A 19808-nucleotide genomic window follows, 5' to 3' on the forward strand; every position below is an offset into this window, starting at 1 on the left:
ATCAAATTAAAGTTGTATGAAATAAAATCCAAGCTGGTAGATGTAGACAAAAGGAGAATGAGGGTATGGGTTATGGATATGCATTGTATCCTTTGTGCACTGTGCAGTTCTAAATCTAAGTTGCATGCAGAGTTTTTCAGTGTTTCTTGTTCAAGACTATCAAAAACCAACAAACATTTTCACCCGTTTTCCAAAAAACATCAAATTTGTTAGATGCTATTTTAAAAAAGTAATGGTTTTCTATTTTCTAAAATTGTGCACAAGCTATTTTCTGTATTTCATATTTCAAACAGTGAGATGAGAAGTCCAGTCCCACTTTAAAGTCTCATCTCTCAATCTAAACTCACACTGGGACCGTCAGCTATGCATAAAAAATGACACAAACAAATTCGGTCTGGAACATCTGAGCGAAACCAACGCTAAAGTTTGCTTCATACTTTCAAACACATTGAGCAACACTGTGGTTTAGTTGGTTTCATGTCCTGTATGCTGTTTCAATGCTATGTGCTACCAACCAGTTCCTTTCTAAAAATAGAAACTGCTTCAGAAAACAAAAACACATCACTTCCTGTGCACCCTGAAGTGCATGCTGAATCACTTAGAAACTCGAGACGGTTCCTGAAAATCTAACATTGTAAAGTCATGTAACATCAAAGGTTTGCTTTCTTAAATGTATGTCATGGCTTTGTGTGTATCTTATTGTTCTTGATGGTTGTAGCACTGTACTGTTGTGATTATTTGACATAAAACAAAGAGAAGAGTTGAGGGATGAATTGTTGTGTTTTTTATATAAAATTATTTATATTTCTTTGTCATCTTTTTAATATGTTTCTATGTGTTTCCATGGGTAGAAATTGTTAACCTGGCTGATAATAACCACGTCTGCAACTAGAACAGATTATGATCATTACAGTCTTTTCTTCTTTTTCTTCCTCTTTTTACTTTTCAGTGATTTGCATTCATTCTTTTTACAGAAGTAAAAGTATCATGAAAAGTTTGCTCAATATCACAAATACTGACATTGTTTGCTTAAGATGTTATTCCCTCCTAGCTTAGGGACGCTCTGAAGTGACTCATTTCTCTGTCATTTAAATGCAAAATCAAATCCAGACAAACTAACTCATCTTAAATTACAAAAACACTGAAAACAATCAACATTTTCACAATTTGTTCAACATACAGTACCAGTCAAAAGTTTGGACACACTTTCTCATGCAATGGTTTTTATTTATTTTGATTATTCTAACATTATAGATGAATACTGAAGACATCAAAACTATGACATAATCTGGTTTTGCCATAATATGGATTACAACAGTAGTCCAATAGGGCTATCCATTATGTGCTAACCCTACCTCTGAACAACACAACTGATGGTCTCAAACACATTAAGAAGGCAATATAACTCGCCTGTTCATTCAAAACTATTCCAGGAGACCACTTCATGAAGCAGACTGAGAGAATACCGAGAGTGTGCAAAGCTGTCATGAAGGAAAAAGGGGAATACTTTACAGAATGTAAAATATAAAACATATTCTGTTTTGTTTTACACTTTTGTTGTTAATTAAATAATTCCATCTATGTTCTTTCATAGTTTTGATGCCTCCAGTATTAATCTTCAATGTTGAATGAGAATATGTGTCCAAATTTTGACTGGTACTGTGGATGAGCACAGGATCACAGTGCTTGCGGGTGCAAGGATTACAGATGGGCATGGCTAAGGTTAGCAGAGCTAGCACAACCAGCCTTCAGTCCTCCTTGCAGGTTAACTTCCTCATGCTTGTGTTGGTTACACGTAGCTCTTGTGCAGTGGTATGCCAGTTTGACCAGATACAGCTAGCATACAATTTTAAAGCTACATCACAACCAAAGTCTGTATAAATAATGGACGTAGTATCCGTGTAGTCACCCATCTGTTTCTGAAGCGCTGTTTTGAAGCCAATCGTCAACGGGAGCCATATTGAAAATGCTGAACTCAACCTAACTGCTGTCTGAGCTAGTTTGAAGTAGGGATGTACATTTTAAGTATTTTCCGTGATCGATTTTTGGAAATGTTAACGATCAATTATCGATTAATTGATAAAAAAAAACATTATTATTCTTACGTCAAAAACAATGCCAAATATGTTGTTTTACCCCTAAATTATATTTTCTACAGCAACAAAATGCAAATAACTGACAGGAATGAATACAGGTACATGTTTGACAGGCAGAATATCAACGATCAGGCTCATAGAAACATTCTCCGCGGACATAGTCTTATAAAGTGAAGGCTCATAATACTAACAGAAAAGTACTTCAAACTCACAGTGTCCAGTTTTCTGCCTACTTGTTCTTATTGAGAAAAATAAACATGTGTATTCAATCAGGTGTCAGCCGGGAGCGCAACCGGGTCATAATCAGTCCCGCTGGAGAAAAGCCCAGACAGATCTGATGTTGCTGGTCTGTAAACATAGCGTACCAGAATTTCCCACCTGTCTGTTGCCTTCGTATCCAAAGGTGGGAAATATCCTGTTTAAAGTTGTCAACCTTTGTGTCCGTGTTGTTGTTGGCAGCAGTTTTGTATTGATCCTCTTTTAAAAAGCGCACGTGGAGACCTGACGCGCAGCCGCAGCCGCCAGCTGAGCGTCTCCGCTGTGTGCAACACCTTTAACAACTGATTCACATCGAAACATGCTTTAAACTTAAAACACCTCCCTGATAGATGAGTGTAATATGAGACCACATGATGTTTGTTCCATGTGCCGGAAAATTGATAACAAAAATCTGTGTTTCGAGTAATTTCTTAACAATCAATTAATCGATAATCGATTAATTGTGGTCATCCCTAGTTTGAAGTAAAGAGGCGGGCTTTGAGCCTCCTAGCCAACAGCTACAGTGTTCCCGCCTTTCAGTCAAGTCAGCTGTGCCTCTCATAATGGAAAACTCGTAATCTTAATATCTTAGAAACTGACGTGTAATGAAAAAATTCACCCATACTACACTCGCCTTTTGTACCAGACTGTAAACGTGTTTATTTCTGCTGTAAAGATCAGCTTTTTTGAATTGGTGTGTATGTGGTTTCCTGTACTTCTGGAGCCAGCCTCAAGTGGACACTTGAGGAACTGCGTTTTTTAACACTTCCGCATTGGCTTCAATTCTCGAAGCCAGAGGTTGCCGTTTGATCACAACACTAGGCAACCACGCCGCTCAACAAGATGCTATCTGTCCTCTGTGCTTGTTTACATACGTGTAGTAGAGCATCATACAGCTTAGACACAACATATGACTGGTATTGATGTTCAAAAGACTCAACTCAAAGAAGAACAATGATGAAATGATGTGTTTTCTTTTGTTGTTCTTATAGATGTTTGAAATATCTGAGATTACAAAATGTATTGCAGTGTATCACTACTGTTTGAATGCTGTGGAGATGCATGCAGCTGTCAATAACAAACTTAATACATGGTTTGATAATAACTGACCGCCACTGTTAATGCAACCATAATGCACTCCAGGAGTATCGACCGTTTCAGCGGAGACATTTCCTCCAGGCCTGCGAGCCGTATCTCTTCACAGCGGGTAATGTTTATCAGACTCTCAGGGGGGAATCGATCACAACCACTGAAGTTGCTCTCATGAAGACAGAGGCCTCTGTTTCAACTTCCTACATTCACTCTCATCCAACAACATGACAGTTTACATAAGCACCTCCAGCATGCTAATGGAGGCCCTCTGCAGCTGCTCAGACACACACACTGACACTCACTCACACACACACACGCAGAAAGCTGAATCTTTAAAGCCTCACTTTCAGTCTTCGGAGGTGATTATGCATGCTGCACCACCTTTGCATGCTCTGCTTGCCATATTAATTACCAAACCTTCTTTTTTTTCTCACATTCTTTCGTTTATTTGATTCAATTTCTCGACTTCTCTCTCCACGCTCCCTTTTGTTCCCTCTGCTGCAACATTTTCACACTTTCTCCTTGAGTCTTTGTTTACTTTATCTCTGTCACTTCTCGCTCTGCTGTTTAGTTTGTCCATCTGTGTAACCAAGTAGCATCGTGTAGCTTTCAGTGCTACCCCTCCTCAGCTGTGTGGGCCCCGTCTCCCAGGCAGCCACACAGTACAGAGCCTGTCAGTTTTGACAGCGCCTTTGAAATGTAATCAGCCCCTCCTCACACAGATTTATTCAGAATCATTGTAGTTTCATGCGTCATTGGACAGAGAAAGAGTGTAAAAATTGTATCGAGTCAAGCCAAATCACTGCATGTGAACTCTTATAAATGAGGTTGGAAAAATAAATGTTGCTTTTATGTCTAAGTGTTCATTTAATGTAGAAAAGTGCATAAAAATGAGTTTCATAACTTTAAATAAAATCAAATTAACTAAGTGAATGTTTGAACTGAAGACTGTATAAAAACAAGGAGCACACGGCAGCTCCCCAAAAGTGAAGCCAACACATTTAAAGCTCTCATTCAAAGGCAACTCTCTGCTGTTTACATCACAAACCCTGCCGGTGATGAGACGAGTAGTAGTAGCTGTTGCCGCTGGAGTCTAGCATGTATTACAAGGGGTTGTCTCATCACTATCACCACTCCCTCTATCTCTTATTCCCCTCTATCCCTCTTTCCAGACCCCAACACGGTCTCAGCAGATGTGTGTCTAACTGTCTGGTCCTGCTCAAGGTTTCTTCCTGTTAAAGGTTACATATCACGCTTTTTTCATCAATATATATTGGTCTAAGAGGTCCCCAAAACATGTCTTTAAAGTTTATGCTCAAAAAAACACTTTGAAATCTGATTTTGGCATACCTGAAAAGCCCTCTTCTTCAGCCCTCCTCAGAACAGTCTGTTTTCTCTCTGACCACGCCCCCTCAGGAAGTGGATGTGCCCTCGGCTCTCCAGCACGTTGATCTAATGTTTACATGTTGGCTGAATATACACGGCTGCTTACAGACCCACGTTACTTCAACCCTCTGAATCTGGTCCAGAATCTGATCCTGACGGAGAGGCGCCTGTAGCAGGACCTTTCTGAACGATTGGTCACAGATTTAGTGTTTCTTGTTGTTTTATTTATCAGTATGTAGACGTGTGTCTTGGTACACAGCTACGAACATGTAGCTATGTGGCTATGCTAACAAGCGCTATGACTTTTCCATGATAAATAAAAATCATCCACTAGATCTTCAAATCTGCAGACGTGGGGAGTAAAACCGACCTCTGCCAGAAAGGCAGCGGGACCTTTTCTGAAGGATTGGTCACAGATTCTTTGTTTCTTGTTGTTGTATTTGTCAGTATGTCGACGTGTATCTTGGTACACAGCTACAGCTATGACATGTAACTATGTGGCTATGCTAACTAGCGCTAGCTCTTTTCCATGATAAATAAAAATGATCCACTAGATCTTCAAATCTGCAGACGTGGGGAGTAAAACCGACCTTTGTGTTTATTAAGACAGCCTACAACTAGCATGCCTCCCTCCTAAGCTCCTTGTTAGCACACATTTGTGCAGGTAATGAAAAACAGAGGAGGGATTGAGTTGTATTTTATACAGTCTATGGGCTGAACAAGCTCCGAGCTCTGACTCCGTGACAGACCGGATATTGTTGTGATGTAACAAAAACACTGAAGTCTGAAACGGCTCGTTTCAGCACACATTTACAGAAAGGTGGAGAAATCAGAACAGGGGCAGAATGGATTTTTTTCATTTTCGGGGGGTTTGTAGACATGCCAGGGACACATATTTCAGGTAGAGAACCATTAAAAAGTCGATTTTGCATGATATGTCACCTTTAAAGGAAGTTTTTCCCCGCCACTGTGACTAGCTAAATACTGCGAGGTGCAATGCTCATGGTGGATTAAGATGAGATAAGACTGAGTCTTACCCTGTCTTGGTGTTGGGTCTCTGTTCATAATTTGACATAGACTACAGTCTAGACCTGCTATGTTTGTAAAAGTGTCTTCAGATAATGTTTGTTGTGATTTGGCGCTGTACAAATAAAGTTTGATTGATTGATTGTGTCAAAGTGGGAAGTAAAACACGTGAAAATGAACAATGTGCTGAATTTAAAGCACTCAAAATACAAGAAAATAGATACAATGCTCCATTAAAGTTGTACAGAGACTCTGAGGGGTCTATTTAAGTATAATTATTTGTAATATGTGATAAAAATGCTTTAAAATGATCTATATAAATATGAAGAAATAATAAACATGAGTTAAATATGCATTATAGAACATATTAAAACACCATATAGATGCACAATGCTTGTATCCTGTGTTGTTTATCAGTCTGTCTCTGACCTTATTCTCATGCTGCCGTGTCTGTCTGCAGGGTCAGCGTTAAGCCTAAACATGACTGCTGACCAAAAGAGAGAAAAACAGACAGACGAGCTCTGGTGCCATGTAGCTGTCACTGTGACAAATCCACGATATCCATTCTATTGGCTGGGGAGAGAGATGGCTGCCAGGACTACATCTTTATATTCTGTTTGCGTGTTGTGCATCACAGATCTGGATTAACCCCCAATTTTAGGGTGAATTTAGGAGCAATTACCTGCCACTTGTGGGCGATGTTTGCCCTGTGGTGTCATCAAACTTAGGAGGGAAAGTGCTTCTCTTTTCTCTGCATATGCTCAGTTTTTGACAGCTTTGTTTGAGAGCGTCGTGCGAGCATTCTGACCCAAAGAATGGAGGATTAACTGCAGCAGATATGCACAGTAAAGCGAGGCGAAAATTTGCGTCATAATCACCTTAATTCTCGTCTTTTATTTAATGGAAACGCAGAGAAGCAGAGGCGCTCAGATACCCAAATTAGATGAAGGCTACCATGAGTAATAAGAATGATGTAAAGTTGGGTGATACAGAATTTGGAGAGTGGAACGAATCTATTTTTGTTGTGGAAAACCAGGGGCACCACCTCCACACTTCCTATTGGTTGGATCCAAATTTAGATTGGGTTTTTTGGAAAGTTAAGAGGGAAAAACTCTGCAGTTGTGGGCAGTGAATGGAGGGGGAAGAGGGACACGCTGGTTTAACCACCACAGGGATACCCAATCACAGCGTAGCCAGAGGGCGATGAGGCTGGAACCGCTCAGTCAGGCTGCCCCGTCATTTAACCATCTCCCTCTCATGGCAGCTGCATTGTAAAATGGTAGTTAAGTGTCATTTTATAGGCTATTTTTAATACTTTTTACAGTCTCCAGCAGTGTGTGCTCTTAAAAGACACAAACACGTCTTGCTAGCTGCTGAGTGGCTTGTGCTAGCTGTCCACAGAGCTTTTGTAGGACATCCCAGGCGGCTGGTAGCAGAGGGGAGGGAGGGAGGGAGTTTCCTGGCCATCTGTTAGCTCCTCTGACCTACTATCTGCCACAACTGGAGCAGCGTCCATCTCCAGCCCGGCCCTGCCCACAACCCCCCCTCCCTCCTCCATCACCACCACCACCCTGCCTTTAATCCCAATGTTTATCTTCCAAAGATAGCCACCTCACCGTTGGAGGAGTTCATCTTTTACTCTTAGGTCTGGGTTAAAGGTTGGCCCAGCGAGATCTCATTAGCCTGTCTGCTCTGTGAAGGATCATGGCTGAAAATCTCCTTCAGGAAGCGAAAGTGTTAAATCTCAATGACGGGTGTTCAAGACAGGTCCAGAACTCGCCCCAAGGCTCGAGGTCACAACACACGTCTAATCAAGGCTGTGTGTTTTTTTCCTCAGAAGCTTTTGCAGCATCGTGGGCGTGAAATGAGGGCACTACAAGCCACCAGCTGTGGCCTCTTGATCTCTGTGACTGAAGGAGGGGAGCGGTGCCACGTGAGAGCAGGGCAGTGGGCACGAAGGCTGGGAGTGCTCTGTTGTTTTATTCTCTGTTACTTAGGATGCAAACAGTGTATTTTGTGTGTCTGTAATCCACGTTCTGCTAATCCCTCTAAATACGAAGGTAACCTAAATCAAAAGCCATTAGACTTCAGAGCTGCTCCCATTCCTGTCTGTCATCAGCAGCACAGTCATGCTCAATATGATTTACTTCAACTAAAAATTGCAATTCAAATAATGTCCTCAGTTTGGCTGCAAATCATTTTTATTTCAATAATAGCTTCATCTCTTTTTTTCCCCCCTGATTTTTTAATGCTTCAGTCCATAAAATGTAAATAAACAGACTTAAATCCCCTTAATCTTCCACATCCAGCAGATTAGATTTACAAATTATGACTCAACCAATTTAAAGAAAACACAGAAATGAACTGCACATCAACAGCGTACAAACACAGCCATCACCAGCACCTGTGATGATTTAATAAAGTAACATTAATGGGTGTTTTTCAAGTATAAAGGTCCTGAAAGGGTCATGTGATTGAGGCATAATGAAATGAGGAAGGACATGTCGTGACTGTGATGACCAAAACAGTAGGAATACGTAAGGTCTGCATATTTACTGAGTGTTTCAGAGTTGTGGTTCTTGAAGAAGTGGGTCATGGAGCGGTTTTCAGTGTCTGAAAAATCTTTCCTGTGCTTTTATTTTGAAGGACGCATTGGGCTTGCAGTAGTAGTGTGGTTTATTCCCTCTCCAGCAGAGTAGGTGGCAGTAACACACTTTGACCCTGATTGTTACCGGCCTTTAGACGACAGATTATTTGGGAAGTTTGCGCCCAAATGTCCTGAGGCTAGACCATTTGAGACCCATAGCTTTAAAGGCCCATAATCACCAGAGTTGTTTGATCTATAGGTGTTCAAACTGAGCACAAGTTATATATTTTAAAATCCATAAAGGTGGAGATAAAGTCAGAGTAGCTACCGAGTAACAGTGTGAATTACGGGGCGCTTGTTGGCCCAGCAGGCGCCCCATGTACAGACACTTCTGCTCCTCAGTGTAGTGGTTCCATTTTTGACCATAACCCTTTGCTGCATGTTTCCCCCCCATTCTCTACTCCTGTCATTTCCTGTCTCTTAAGCTGGTCTATCCAATAATGGCAAAAATGACCCCCAGCCCAAAAAAGAAGAGAAGACATTTTGTACTGCTCTCAATTTTCAGAAGATTATGCAACAATTAATAAACTTTAGAAGTACGGTAAGGTAAAGATTATGTAGGCTTTGGATTGAGCCAGGCTAGCTTCTTCCTGTTTCCACTAAGCTAACTGCAGTGTAACTGAAGGTTGATCATACAGGAAAGCAGATGACCATATTGTCCAAATGCAAACTTTGATTTATTGTGTTTGAACGTATAAGTCCATCCATTATCTTGACCGCTTATCCCGTTAGGGGTCACGGGGGTCTGGAGCCTATCCCAGCTGGCTTCGGGCAGCAGGCAGGGTACACCCTGGACAGGTCGCCAACCTATCACAGGTCTAACACAGAGAGACAGACAACCATTCACGCACACACTCACACCTACAAGCAATTTAGAGTGACCAATTAACCTGGTGAGCATGTTTTTGGACTGTGGGAGGAAGCCGGAGAACCCGGAGAGAACCCACTTGCATGGGGAGAACATGCAAACTCCACACAGAAAGGCACCTGCCAGGCCGGGGATTCGAACCAAGAACCTTCTAGCTGTGAGGCTGAACGTATAAGTAATTTACAAATTATTCTAACACTTAGCTTAACAACTTAAACCATAAGCGGTGTATAAACCTGGGTGAGGCATCTCTACTTCCTCCTGTTGTACAACAATGAGACTAAAATACTCCCTGCAACAGGAGCTGACATCTAGTGCTAGAGCTAGAGTCCGATCAGCAGGCAGATGTGTGTCTAACATGAATCTGGTCCTGCTGGAGGTTTCTGCCTGTTAAAGAAAGTTTGTCCTTGCTGATGTAACTTGCTAAATGCTGGAAAGTGCTCTGCTCATGGTGGATTAAGATGAGATCAGACAGTCTTATATTATGTTACAGGACTGAATCTTATCTTATGTTGATGTTGGGTCTTTCTGCTCTGTTTGTAAAGAGTCTTGAGATAACATTTGTTGTGACTCAGCGTTATATTAAGATTGATGATTTGGTCTGGCCTGCTTTGGACGTAAACAGACAAATGTCTTACCCTGAACTTTTACTTTCAGAGTGAGTTTCTGTGAGACGCAGCAGGAACCCTTCAGGAAGATTCACTGCAGTGGGCCAGGGTGACACTGCTTGGTTTTACTGTAAGGTCAAAATATGCTACCGCAGTATGAATCGATGGCAGAGGCAGTAAGTTTGCTCTGTTTATTAGTGTTTCCTCAATACAAACAAAGGTGAGTGCTCTGCAAGAAGAAGGCAGGCATGCTTTGGTTCTCTATGATAATAATGCTCCCAATACAGAGTTATTTTATATTGGAAAATCAATTCAACTCACATTGCACTCTCTACAAATTAACATCTTACTCATAACAATTTTTATTACTAAAACTTAATATTAGCATCTTATTTTAAGACTGACCTCTACAGTGACTGGGGGTAGAGGAAACTCTAGTCTTTCGGGTCTGTTTAAAAAGATTAAACCTTTTTGTTATTAAACACTAAACCTTTAAGCGCTAATGTATATTCCTGGGATCAATTAAAGCAGCAGTAAGTAACGTTAAGTACCTAAATCCTACCTACAGCACAGGTGCAGCCTCACAGACTTGGTGGACCCAGCAGAGCCTGTAGTTGTCTGAATCCTGACAGCGTGATTGCAGGTTGTAGAGGAGCAAACAGCAGCCTTGACACCATGAGGGAAGAGACATTGCATAACGTGGTTTTTGTCGCAGTAACCTGAGTGAGTGGGTATGAAACGTAAAAATGCTTGAAACCCACCACCGCTGCAGGACTGAGAGGAAGTGGGGCAGCGTGACCTTGCTGATAACCTGTCTGGTCTCTCACTTCTCCCGGCTGAGAAGTAATGTACAGTATGAAATACTGCCAGGCTGCTGAGTCTAAGTAATAGACAGTTTGAGGATACGTTGACATATGGTGATGAATTACCTCTCCTCAGGCAATCCCTCACAGGCTGACCTGAGCGCTGAAATGAAGACGGGGTTGCTTTTGGGTGCTCTGAAACGGCAGCAGCTTCAAATTAAACTCTTTTCTCGGCTTTACAAAATTAATACCCTATGTGTGTTATAATATAGGAACATTCACTGTTTGTGCTAATGATACAGTGTGAAAGAAAATCATAGGTGTTCTCAGAGCAGCCTGGCAGGACTGTTGTGCAGTCAGTGTTGCGTAGGCAGCAGAAAAACCCACGAGAAAGTGTGTGTGTGTGTGTGGTGACGGGGGGATTGAAAGTGTTAGCGTGTGCAAGGTGAGAAGTGCACCAGGTGATTCTAGCACATGGAAAATAATTACTGCTGCTACACATACACTCCTATAATTCCTATGGAGTGTATCTCTCTTTTCTTTTTGGGAGATTTTCCCCTTCAGTGATAGGATGAATAATTAAAATTCACAACATGCCAGCAGGCTTCATAATAAACTACGGCGTGGGTGCTGAGTGATATTCGCGAGAAGCCAAAACAAACAAGCTAAACGAATAAATAAGACATGAGAGGCTGCTTCCTGTGTTCGACAAGTGAGGCAGGCGGCCCTGAGAAGCGAGGCGAGTCTGTGACGATAACAATGCTGCTATTTTTACAAACCAGGAGGAGACTGGTGACAAAAGAGCGAAAGGGGAGCGAAAAGAAGGAGCTGTGAGGAGGGAAGGAGTGTTAGGAGGAGCAAACAAAGGGGAGTAGTGTGAACTCCACCCGGAGCAGAGCTGCTATTTCTGACAGTTTTAGAGGACGCAGACAGACACACAGACAGAGAGAGAGAGAGAGAGAGAGAGAGAGAGAGAGAGAGAGAGAGAGAGAGAGAGAGAGAGCAGTGTTTAGTGTAAAATGGGGACGAAGCCAGACATGCAGCCCAGACATCCAAGCGCCATCACATCAACAAGACTTAATTGTACCCGAAAGCTGAGCTGTTGCACCGAGCGGAAGTATGCAGCAAAAAACGGGCACAGAGAAAGCGAGTGACACAGTGTGACTGGAGAGCAGGCAGTTTTACACTCACATGACATTTGAGCCGCATAATAACGCCCCTCCCATTTGACCTCGACACCCCCCACTCTCCACTCCCCCTCTTACCCTTTTTTCTTACACTCATCCAACCCAGCGTCAATCTCCATAACAAAGGCCGCACTGATACAGTGTGAAAGGACTCCATAGGAGGTTATTCTGTGATGGCGGCTGCAGGGGTCACAACCAAACTCTGTCTTTTTATTAAAGCTGAGGAGTTATGACTTCTCTGTTGTAAAGCTTCCTGCTGCCTTCCATCTTTGATCTCATGAGAATAAAATAATGTGAAAGAAGTCTGTTTTGTTTTTTTTATACAATTTCCATTACATGATGGATGCACAGAGCTCAGGCATTATTTATGTGGGATTAACGGGATTTCCAGCATAACGGCAGTTTGCTTCAATCTAGTTTGGCTGGATTTTAAAGCCTAATATTGGCCTACAACAAATGAAAATATGGATTTATGCCGTTATCTGTGGGTATTATTTTTTTGTTTGGTATTAGATATATTTTGTAGCTACCTTGAGGATGTTTTTGTGCAATAACACAGCTTGTCTTTAACTCACGGACACACAAAATACCTTTCCTTCCTGCTTTGTTGACATCAGCCTCCAACAGAGCAACTCCACAACAAGGACATAACAAACTTCCACCATCATTACTTTGAACTCCATAACTCACAAGAGGCACGACTTAATAACCACTGACTGTAAACAGAGTGGACAACAGGCCTTCATTTCAGCCCATCATGACATGTGAAGCCTCGGTAAGCACTGGTGAAGCCGAGGCATGCACAGAAGTGACCGTGCTGGTAGAGCCGCAGGACTCACGTCACACCCTTTCCGCTCACCAAAACACGCATTTAACTCACTGATAAAACATTGAAGATCACTCTGGAGGGTAGAGTCCACAGATTCTTGTGCTGATTTGAAGCGGACACTTTTGGCTTCGGAAACTTCAGTGACTCTTGTGTTAGTGTTTATAACATTTTCTCTCCTCTACTTTGATAATCTGATACAGAACCTTGCAAGAGCCTGCATTCGTCAATCAGTCATCTTTTAAACATCAGGAACTAACTCGAATGTCAGAAACCATGTTAAAGAGAAATGTATTTGTGGCAGCTTTTGAGAGAATATCCTACAGACTAATAAATGAGGCAGGAAAATATAATGATAAATGGGGAAAGTTTCTGCGGTTTCACTCACCACAGGGGAACCTTCTGGGCACCAGCTGATTGTTTTTGTTGAATGCCAGACTATATAATGTGTACATTGTACAACAAGTTGTTTGTATTTGTAAAAATATTAAGACATTCTCTTTGAGGTGTGGTTGTTGGGACTCTGAACTGAATGCAGGAGGTGTGGCAATGGCGCGGTGAAAGGAAGCATTGCGGACACTGATGGATGGACATTGATTAAATATCTATTTGTGAAGTATGGGTAGAGGGCATGTGACAGTGGTACATTGGACATCTTGTTAACTCGCCCAAAATGTCTTGTTAATGCTGGTATTTTGTTATTCTCATTATTTATTAATTATTTTATTATTGTTATTTTTTCTTTATTGTCTGATACAGTATTTTTCTTCTCTGTTTGTTGTTTTGTCTGTTTGTTTTTTATTATTTTTCATGCCGGTTTTTTTTTCACTCTTCAGCCTGGCACTATTTTGTCCTGTATGTTGTGGATATGTGCTGTTAAAAATTCAAAATCCAATAAAACTTGAGTCATAAAAAAAAAAAGAGAAATGTATTTGAAGTGTATTTTAGTTTTATAGTTTGACCCATGTTCCATCTGTTCGAATGGAGGAGGCGGGGTTTATGACCTGTACTGCAGCCAGTCAGCAGCAGCACACTTATGATGTCCATTTTAATAAACAGTCTATGGCGTAAACACTCAGTAGAAGCACCACACACACCAAAAGGCTCTCTGCAACTCTGCAACAGCGCTGGAACATATCCTGTCTGTTTGTGCCTTTTTTGATAGTCTTGATATCCAAGATTTTAATGTGCAGCTTTCGTTTAGCTGGGAATCCATTGTAATCGCAGCGCTCTTTAAAAATGAACACAATCAAGTCTGTGGGTATTGGATGGGATGGCGGGTGGGTCTCCTTTCTATTCTCAGTTAATGTACATTTTTAAGAGATTTGTGGCCACCGCTGTGTGATTGGTGACTGTATTGAAAAGATGAAGAGCAAACATTTATATTTTTTGTGTTACCCTATTTCCTTGAGTCTCATTGCGCCTTTGTACTTACATATTGCAATCCAGAACGACGTAATATCAAGTCCCTGGTGTGTGCATACAAATCACTTCACGGCATTGCAGAAGTGCAAGAGGCAGGGCTTGTAAACACACAGCGGGAGCGTCACATACACACACACTCGGACATGCACAGTGCTGTTCTGCCATGCCGGTTCTGAAGCACCATATCGCCACTTTCTTCTCAACATTACGCCTTTGTGCGTTACACACATAGACTGTGTAAATAATGGACGTAGTATCCGTGACGTCACCTATCTGTTTCGGAAGCCAATCGTCAGCAGGGACTAAATAGGATATGCTGAAGTCAACCTAACGGCTGTGGAGTTATAAAAAATGTCACCCCCCCTGTACAGTGTGTGCCGATGGAGAAATTAACTATCCAGACTACACTTGTTTTTTGTACCAGGCTGTAAACATGTTTATTTCTGATGTAAAGATCGCCTTTTTTGAATTGGTGTGTATGTGGTTTCCGGTACTTCCGGAGCCAGCCTCTAGTGGACACTCGATGAACTGCAGTTTCCTCATGGGCTTCAATTCTCGCAGCCTAACAGGGGTGTAAGTACTCCACCTTGAGATGGCAGTATACTAAGAGCCTACTGTTCCACCCTCCTGGCTCAGCTGTTACACATTGTCCCTTTCTCATTACGCCTCTGATGCTATCTCCAAAGGGAGGATCAGAGGTGGAACCACTTTGCCCCACATTCCACCTCTGCGTGTTAAAACCTTGTGGATGAGACAAACCCAGAAAGTCTGGTGAGGGGGGCTGCTAGTTGAGCTGCAGACTGAAATCCTGTTACCATTGTCTGTCAACAGCTTCGTCATCGTTGGGAGGTCAGCTGGAGTTCATGTTCACCTCACTTTCTGGTGATCCACATTTTTAGCCTGTACTTTGAGTGTGAGCACAAAAATCAAAACTAGGTGGTTTTATCTGCTGTTCATTAGTCAAAATGTTCAAAGTTTTCCCTGGTTAATAAATGTAAATTGTCTCCTGAGCTGAGTCTTCCACCCAGTCTAATATGTTGAAGAGCATCAGCCTGATTTGCCTTCTCAAAACTCATAAGTTGTGAAATATCAAGCTCTACTGAGCAGAATTTACTCTCCAGTGTGCAGCCATGAGAAGAGAGCAAGAGCAACTTTCAACATGACTGGCTGTGATAAGGGACAGGAGCCCTTAGTCACTGAAATGGCTTTCTGCGTGAGGGAATGTGTGTTTTATGTGCAGTGTCAGGGCCCACTTCAGCTGGCAGAGTCTCTGTATGCTTCAGACCTCGAGGCAGAGCCGAACAGCGAGACTGAGCCGGTGAGGATCCGATGCTCCTCTCCAGATCATTACACCAACCCCCAGACACACAGAGACACTTTAAATCAACTCCTCCTTCTCCTCGTCTCCACGCTTCTTTCATCTCACTGGACCGAGAGCAGATCCAACTTTTTTCTCACTTCCTCCCTCTCTTTTCTCTCTCACACACACACACACACACACAAAAACACTCCATTCCTCTCTCAGCTTTCCCATACACTGACCACGCATTTCACACAGCACAGAGTATCCACTCCTCTCTCTAAAAACAGGACTAATTACCCAGATCTCTTTGTTCCTCCTCCCCCGGCAATTATTTACAGAAGCAGCAGCAGCAGCTCCCACTGCATCTCAGATAAGTATCTACACCGAGGCTCTTTTGGGGGCCCGTGTCAGCTGCACAGCAGGAATGCAGCAGGACCGTCCATTAGCAGCTGGCTACCGTGGAGGGAGGGGTCTGTGTCAGCGGTGTGTGTGCAAAGCCCCGTGTTGAAGCGGGGATGAAATCAAAATGTCAGCATCATTCTGACACCGGCAGAAGCTGAGTGAGTTCATTAAAACAGCTGACAGTGGAGCTGGCTATGACTGTGTCACGGTAGATAAGCTGTAAGGTCAGACTCAAAATGAAAAATTAAACACGTACCTGATTACAAACTGAATGACAAACCACAGAACGGGTTAAAAAGGCAAGAAGATGATGACGTTTGTATTTCTGCTATGTGTTTTGATGGATTGTTTGCTCTGTATTCCTTCAGTCTCACCTCAGTGAATCATTTTTGGTGTAATGTAAAAACTATATGTGGAAAAACATCACTGGGCTGCCTGATGATTACATTTGGGAACTGCTACAATATCTCATCCATCTTTTGGACAATAATGCGATATTTGCTGATGTTTGAAAGTCTACTGAGACACAATTTTGAGGCCTGAGATCAAGGAGACAATATCTGAGGTCTCTTTTATATAAACAGTTGCATATATTCATGAAAAAGCTCATAAAACTGAACAAAACAGGTGTTTAAATGAAGAAAAACACTACCATCTTCAAGTCTTAAGATGAGAAAATGCAATCATTCTGCTCAGATGACATGAAACAACCACATTTTCAACAATAGCTCACTTTGTCTACCATTGAATATGAGTTATTGTGAGTTAATTATGGTTCCTGTATTGATTTAGAGACTGGCACTCTGTCTTGTATTCTTATGCTCTTTTGGCTGCATGACTTTCGTGCAAAGAAACCCATCAGGGCATCGTAAAGATGATGAAATGCTTCACTTCTTTCCCTCTGTGTCTGTGGTATTGAACTGATGGTCTTTAAATGGATGTATTGCTACACACCAACATGAGTAAGCCCTTCCCCTGCATATTTCCTCACCTTGATGGGGTCTGTGCTGAAGCGAATCTTCCTAGAAGGGGGCGGTTCCTCCTCGGCAGGCAGCCCAATAATCTCCACACAGCTGGACTCGGGGTCGTAGCTGTCGTCTTCTTCTTCCTCCTCGTCCACCTGGCTTCCTCCAAAGTCCTCCCCCACGGCGCTGTAGGTACTGATATCCACAGAGTCCCTCCCTGACTGGTCCTCTCTCCCTATCCTGTCTTCCTCCTCCTCTGCACCCCTACTCATCTCCCCTTCCTGCCTGTACCTATCACCCCCCTTAGGAGAGGTTTGCTCCTCGAATCCGGCCTCTCCATTCTCCACAGAGATGTCACCTTGAACTGTGCTTTTAGGCTCCCTCCCTCCAGAGTATTCCTCATAACTGATCTCCCCTTTCGCCTCCACACCTGCATCTGCCACTGTCTTTTCTCTCTGCTCCCCTGCAGAACTGACACGCTCAGTAGTTTGGCCCCCATTGATGCCTCCAGATGGGGATGGCATCCTCCCTCTTTGGGGCCCATCTTGCCCATTCTGATTGCTAATCCCATCCTCCCTGTTGCCTGCTGCAAAGGTGCAAGCTCTTTTTGTGATTATTTTAGAGTTCAACACACCCACCTTGGTGCTGACCCCCCTGGAAGGGAGAGGTGGGGTGGAGGAGAGGCGGTGGAGGTTGTTTCTGAGCTCGGCTGCACGTTCGAACACTGCACTGAGCTGGCTGACTGTAGGGGACACAGCATCACTGGTGTCCAGGCTGTCCAGAGACTCTGTGCTGCCATTAAAACGAGAAATCATGTCCAGTCTGCCATCCTGGAAGCCTGAGGCCTTGTCTGTCTTCAGGAGGACTCTGGTGGTTGCCAGCTTCTCCTGCTGCTGCTGATGCTTCTCCTCCTGCTGCTGCTGCTTCTCCTGCTGCTGCTTCTCCTCCTGCTGCTGCTGCTGCTTCTCCTGCTGCTGCCTCTCCTGCTGCTGCTGCTCGAAGATGCGGCGTGTCTCCTGCAGCTTGGAGTAGCTGGGTGAGGAGGCCCGCTGGTGCCCATTCTCTGGTTTGGTGTCGAACTTGTTCACACGATCAGACACAGTGGATCCCAGCTTCAGGAGCGCGCTGTGGTCCACGTTTTCGTTCAGGCTCCCAGCTCTGGGGAGGGTGAGGCGCACAGATTTGTCCGCCACCTTAGCCACGTCCTCCCCACCCTCTGCATCGGCCGGGGATGTGGTCTGCATCTGCTGGAACATGTTCTTGATGCGGTGCACATTGGAGCCGTACCTGCGCCCTCGGGGGCCCTCCTGCAGGTCCCCGTTCGCTGCATTGTCTTTGACGGGCTTCAGGGCCTGCATCCCCGCCTCGTAAGCGTTTCTGTGCGGGGATGGGCTCCTGAGCGTGGAGCCAGAGCCGGTGCTCTTGGATGTGGATTCGGTCTTCATCATGGTCATTCAAGCGTCGCAATGGATGCTCAGCGACGGCATGTCTTGCTGTCTACAAACACACTGGTGGGGAATCTGTGATATCCACCAGCAGCAGCAGCAGGAGTCGATCCTCGCGAGGTGGAGCCCAGACTAGACCAGCAGATGGGGAGAAACAAAAACAACAGCTCGCATTAAAGGCCTGCTGCTGCCTGCATCCGCTGCAATACTCGTCCAATGCAACGAGAGAAAGTGAGCACGATGCATCTGTCATTAGCTCGCCTGCAGCACCAACAATGCAAACCCTAGCCCTGACAAATATCTGCATCAGTTATTAAACATATTTGAACAGAGAAGTAGAGCAGTAATGAGCCGCAGATTTACCCGCAGCTGACGACAGATTGCTTACGTTTAATCCCTTTTTGCAGGCAGCATCATTTTGATCTCTTCATTCTGTGAGCTGCAGATTTCTGGTCCTCCTCTAGCAGCGGCACAGTGCTGCTGCATGGAGCCGGGGGAAGCTGGGTCCTAGTGCCCGACCGGTTTGAAGTCAACCACACAGTGGCGGAGCCAGACAGTTAAGACTTGGGTGGCCAAACTGGGGCACTGACTGTTGAAGAGGTGGCCAGGCGTGGAAAACATTAGGGGCTTACCCCAAACCTAAGAGGGATGCCTCCAATAATCACATCTACTTTAACTTCTTTTATAAAATAGTTTTAAAAATATTACATTTTTGTGGATTTCTAACATCCATCCATCCATCCATCTTCTTCCGCTTATCCGGGTCCGGGTCTGGGAAGCCCAGACACTCTTTTCCCCGGCCACTTCCACCAGCTCTTCTGGGAGGATACTGAGGCGCTCCCAGGCCAGCTGAGAGACATAGTCTCGCCAGCGTGTCCTGGGCCTTTCTAACTGGGGATTTCTAACATTAACATTAAAAATGTAACTCAACAGAGTATCAACATTTAAATCTGCTGAACTGAACTCTTTAAGGACTCAAAATGAAGATGGTTGTCTAAAGTCAAAGCATCAACAAAAACAATATTCAAAGGCAAAGAAACTACTGTCTCTGCAGCTTGTTTAAACACAACAACACAATAGCTGATATCAACATAAGTAATGCCTCTGACATGGCAAATAGCCAATCATGTTTAAGAATTTCAGGGTGGCCACAGGGGTGGCCAATCAGTTTTCAGAGGTGGCCATGACCACCCCTGGCCACCCCCTGACTCCGCCACTGAACTACATAAGATAAGATATTACTTTATTGATCCCGGGGGGGGAATTCAGTTGTTACAGCAAGCCAGACATAAGTACAATCAAGAAGAAGTTTCAATAAGTAAAATAAAATAAAATAAGATAAAATAAAAATAGATAAATAAAGCTAGAATACAATTTAAATATATACAATGTTACAATGGAATTTAGATTAAATAGAAGTGATTACAGCCAGTATTAAAAATGTTTCAGTAGTGACAGGTTGACATGGTGT

At 43.4% G+C, this 19808-nt stretch overlaps 1 protein-coding gene across 2 annotated transcripts in view; it reads right to left on the minus strand.

Moving 5' to 3' along the window:
• Nucleotides 1-18857, minus strand: part of ppp1r9bb (protein phosphatase 1, regulatory subunit 9Bb) — a 36532-nt gene extending 17675 nt beyond the window's left edge. The window contains exons 1-2 of one of the 2 annotated variants that reach the window (XM_034707336.1): nt 18726-18857; nt 16919-18469 (exon numbers count right to left, since the gene is read on the minus strand). In XM_034707336.1, coding sequence (XP_034563227.1) covers nt 16919-18346 — 1428 coding nt within the window. In that variant the 5' untranslated portion in view covers nt 18347-18469; nt 18726-18857. Of the gene's footprint in view, nt 1-16918; nt 18470-18700 lie in introns of both variants that reach the window. The other variant, XM_034707337.1, reaches the window with a different exon arrangement.
• Nucleotides 18858-19808: the final 951 nt, after the last annotated feature.

This window comes from Notolabrus celidotus, chromosome 18 (assembly GCF_009762535.1).
Source record: "Notolabrus celidotus isolate fNotCel1 chromosome 18, fNotCel1.pri, whole genome shotgun sequence".
In the NCBI taxonomy this organism is placed as follows: Eukaryota; Metazoa; Chordata; class Actinopteri; order Labriformes; family Labridae; genus Notolabrus; species Notolabrus celidotus.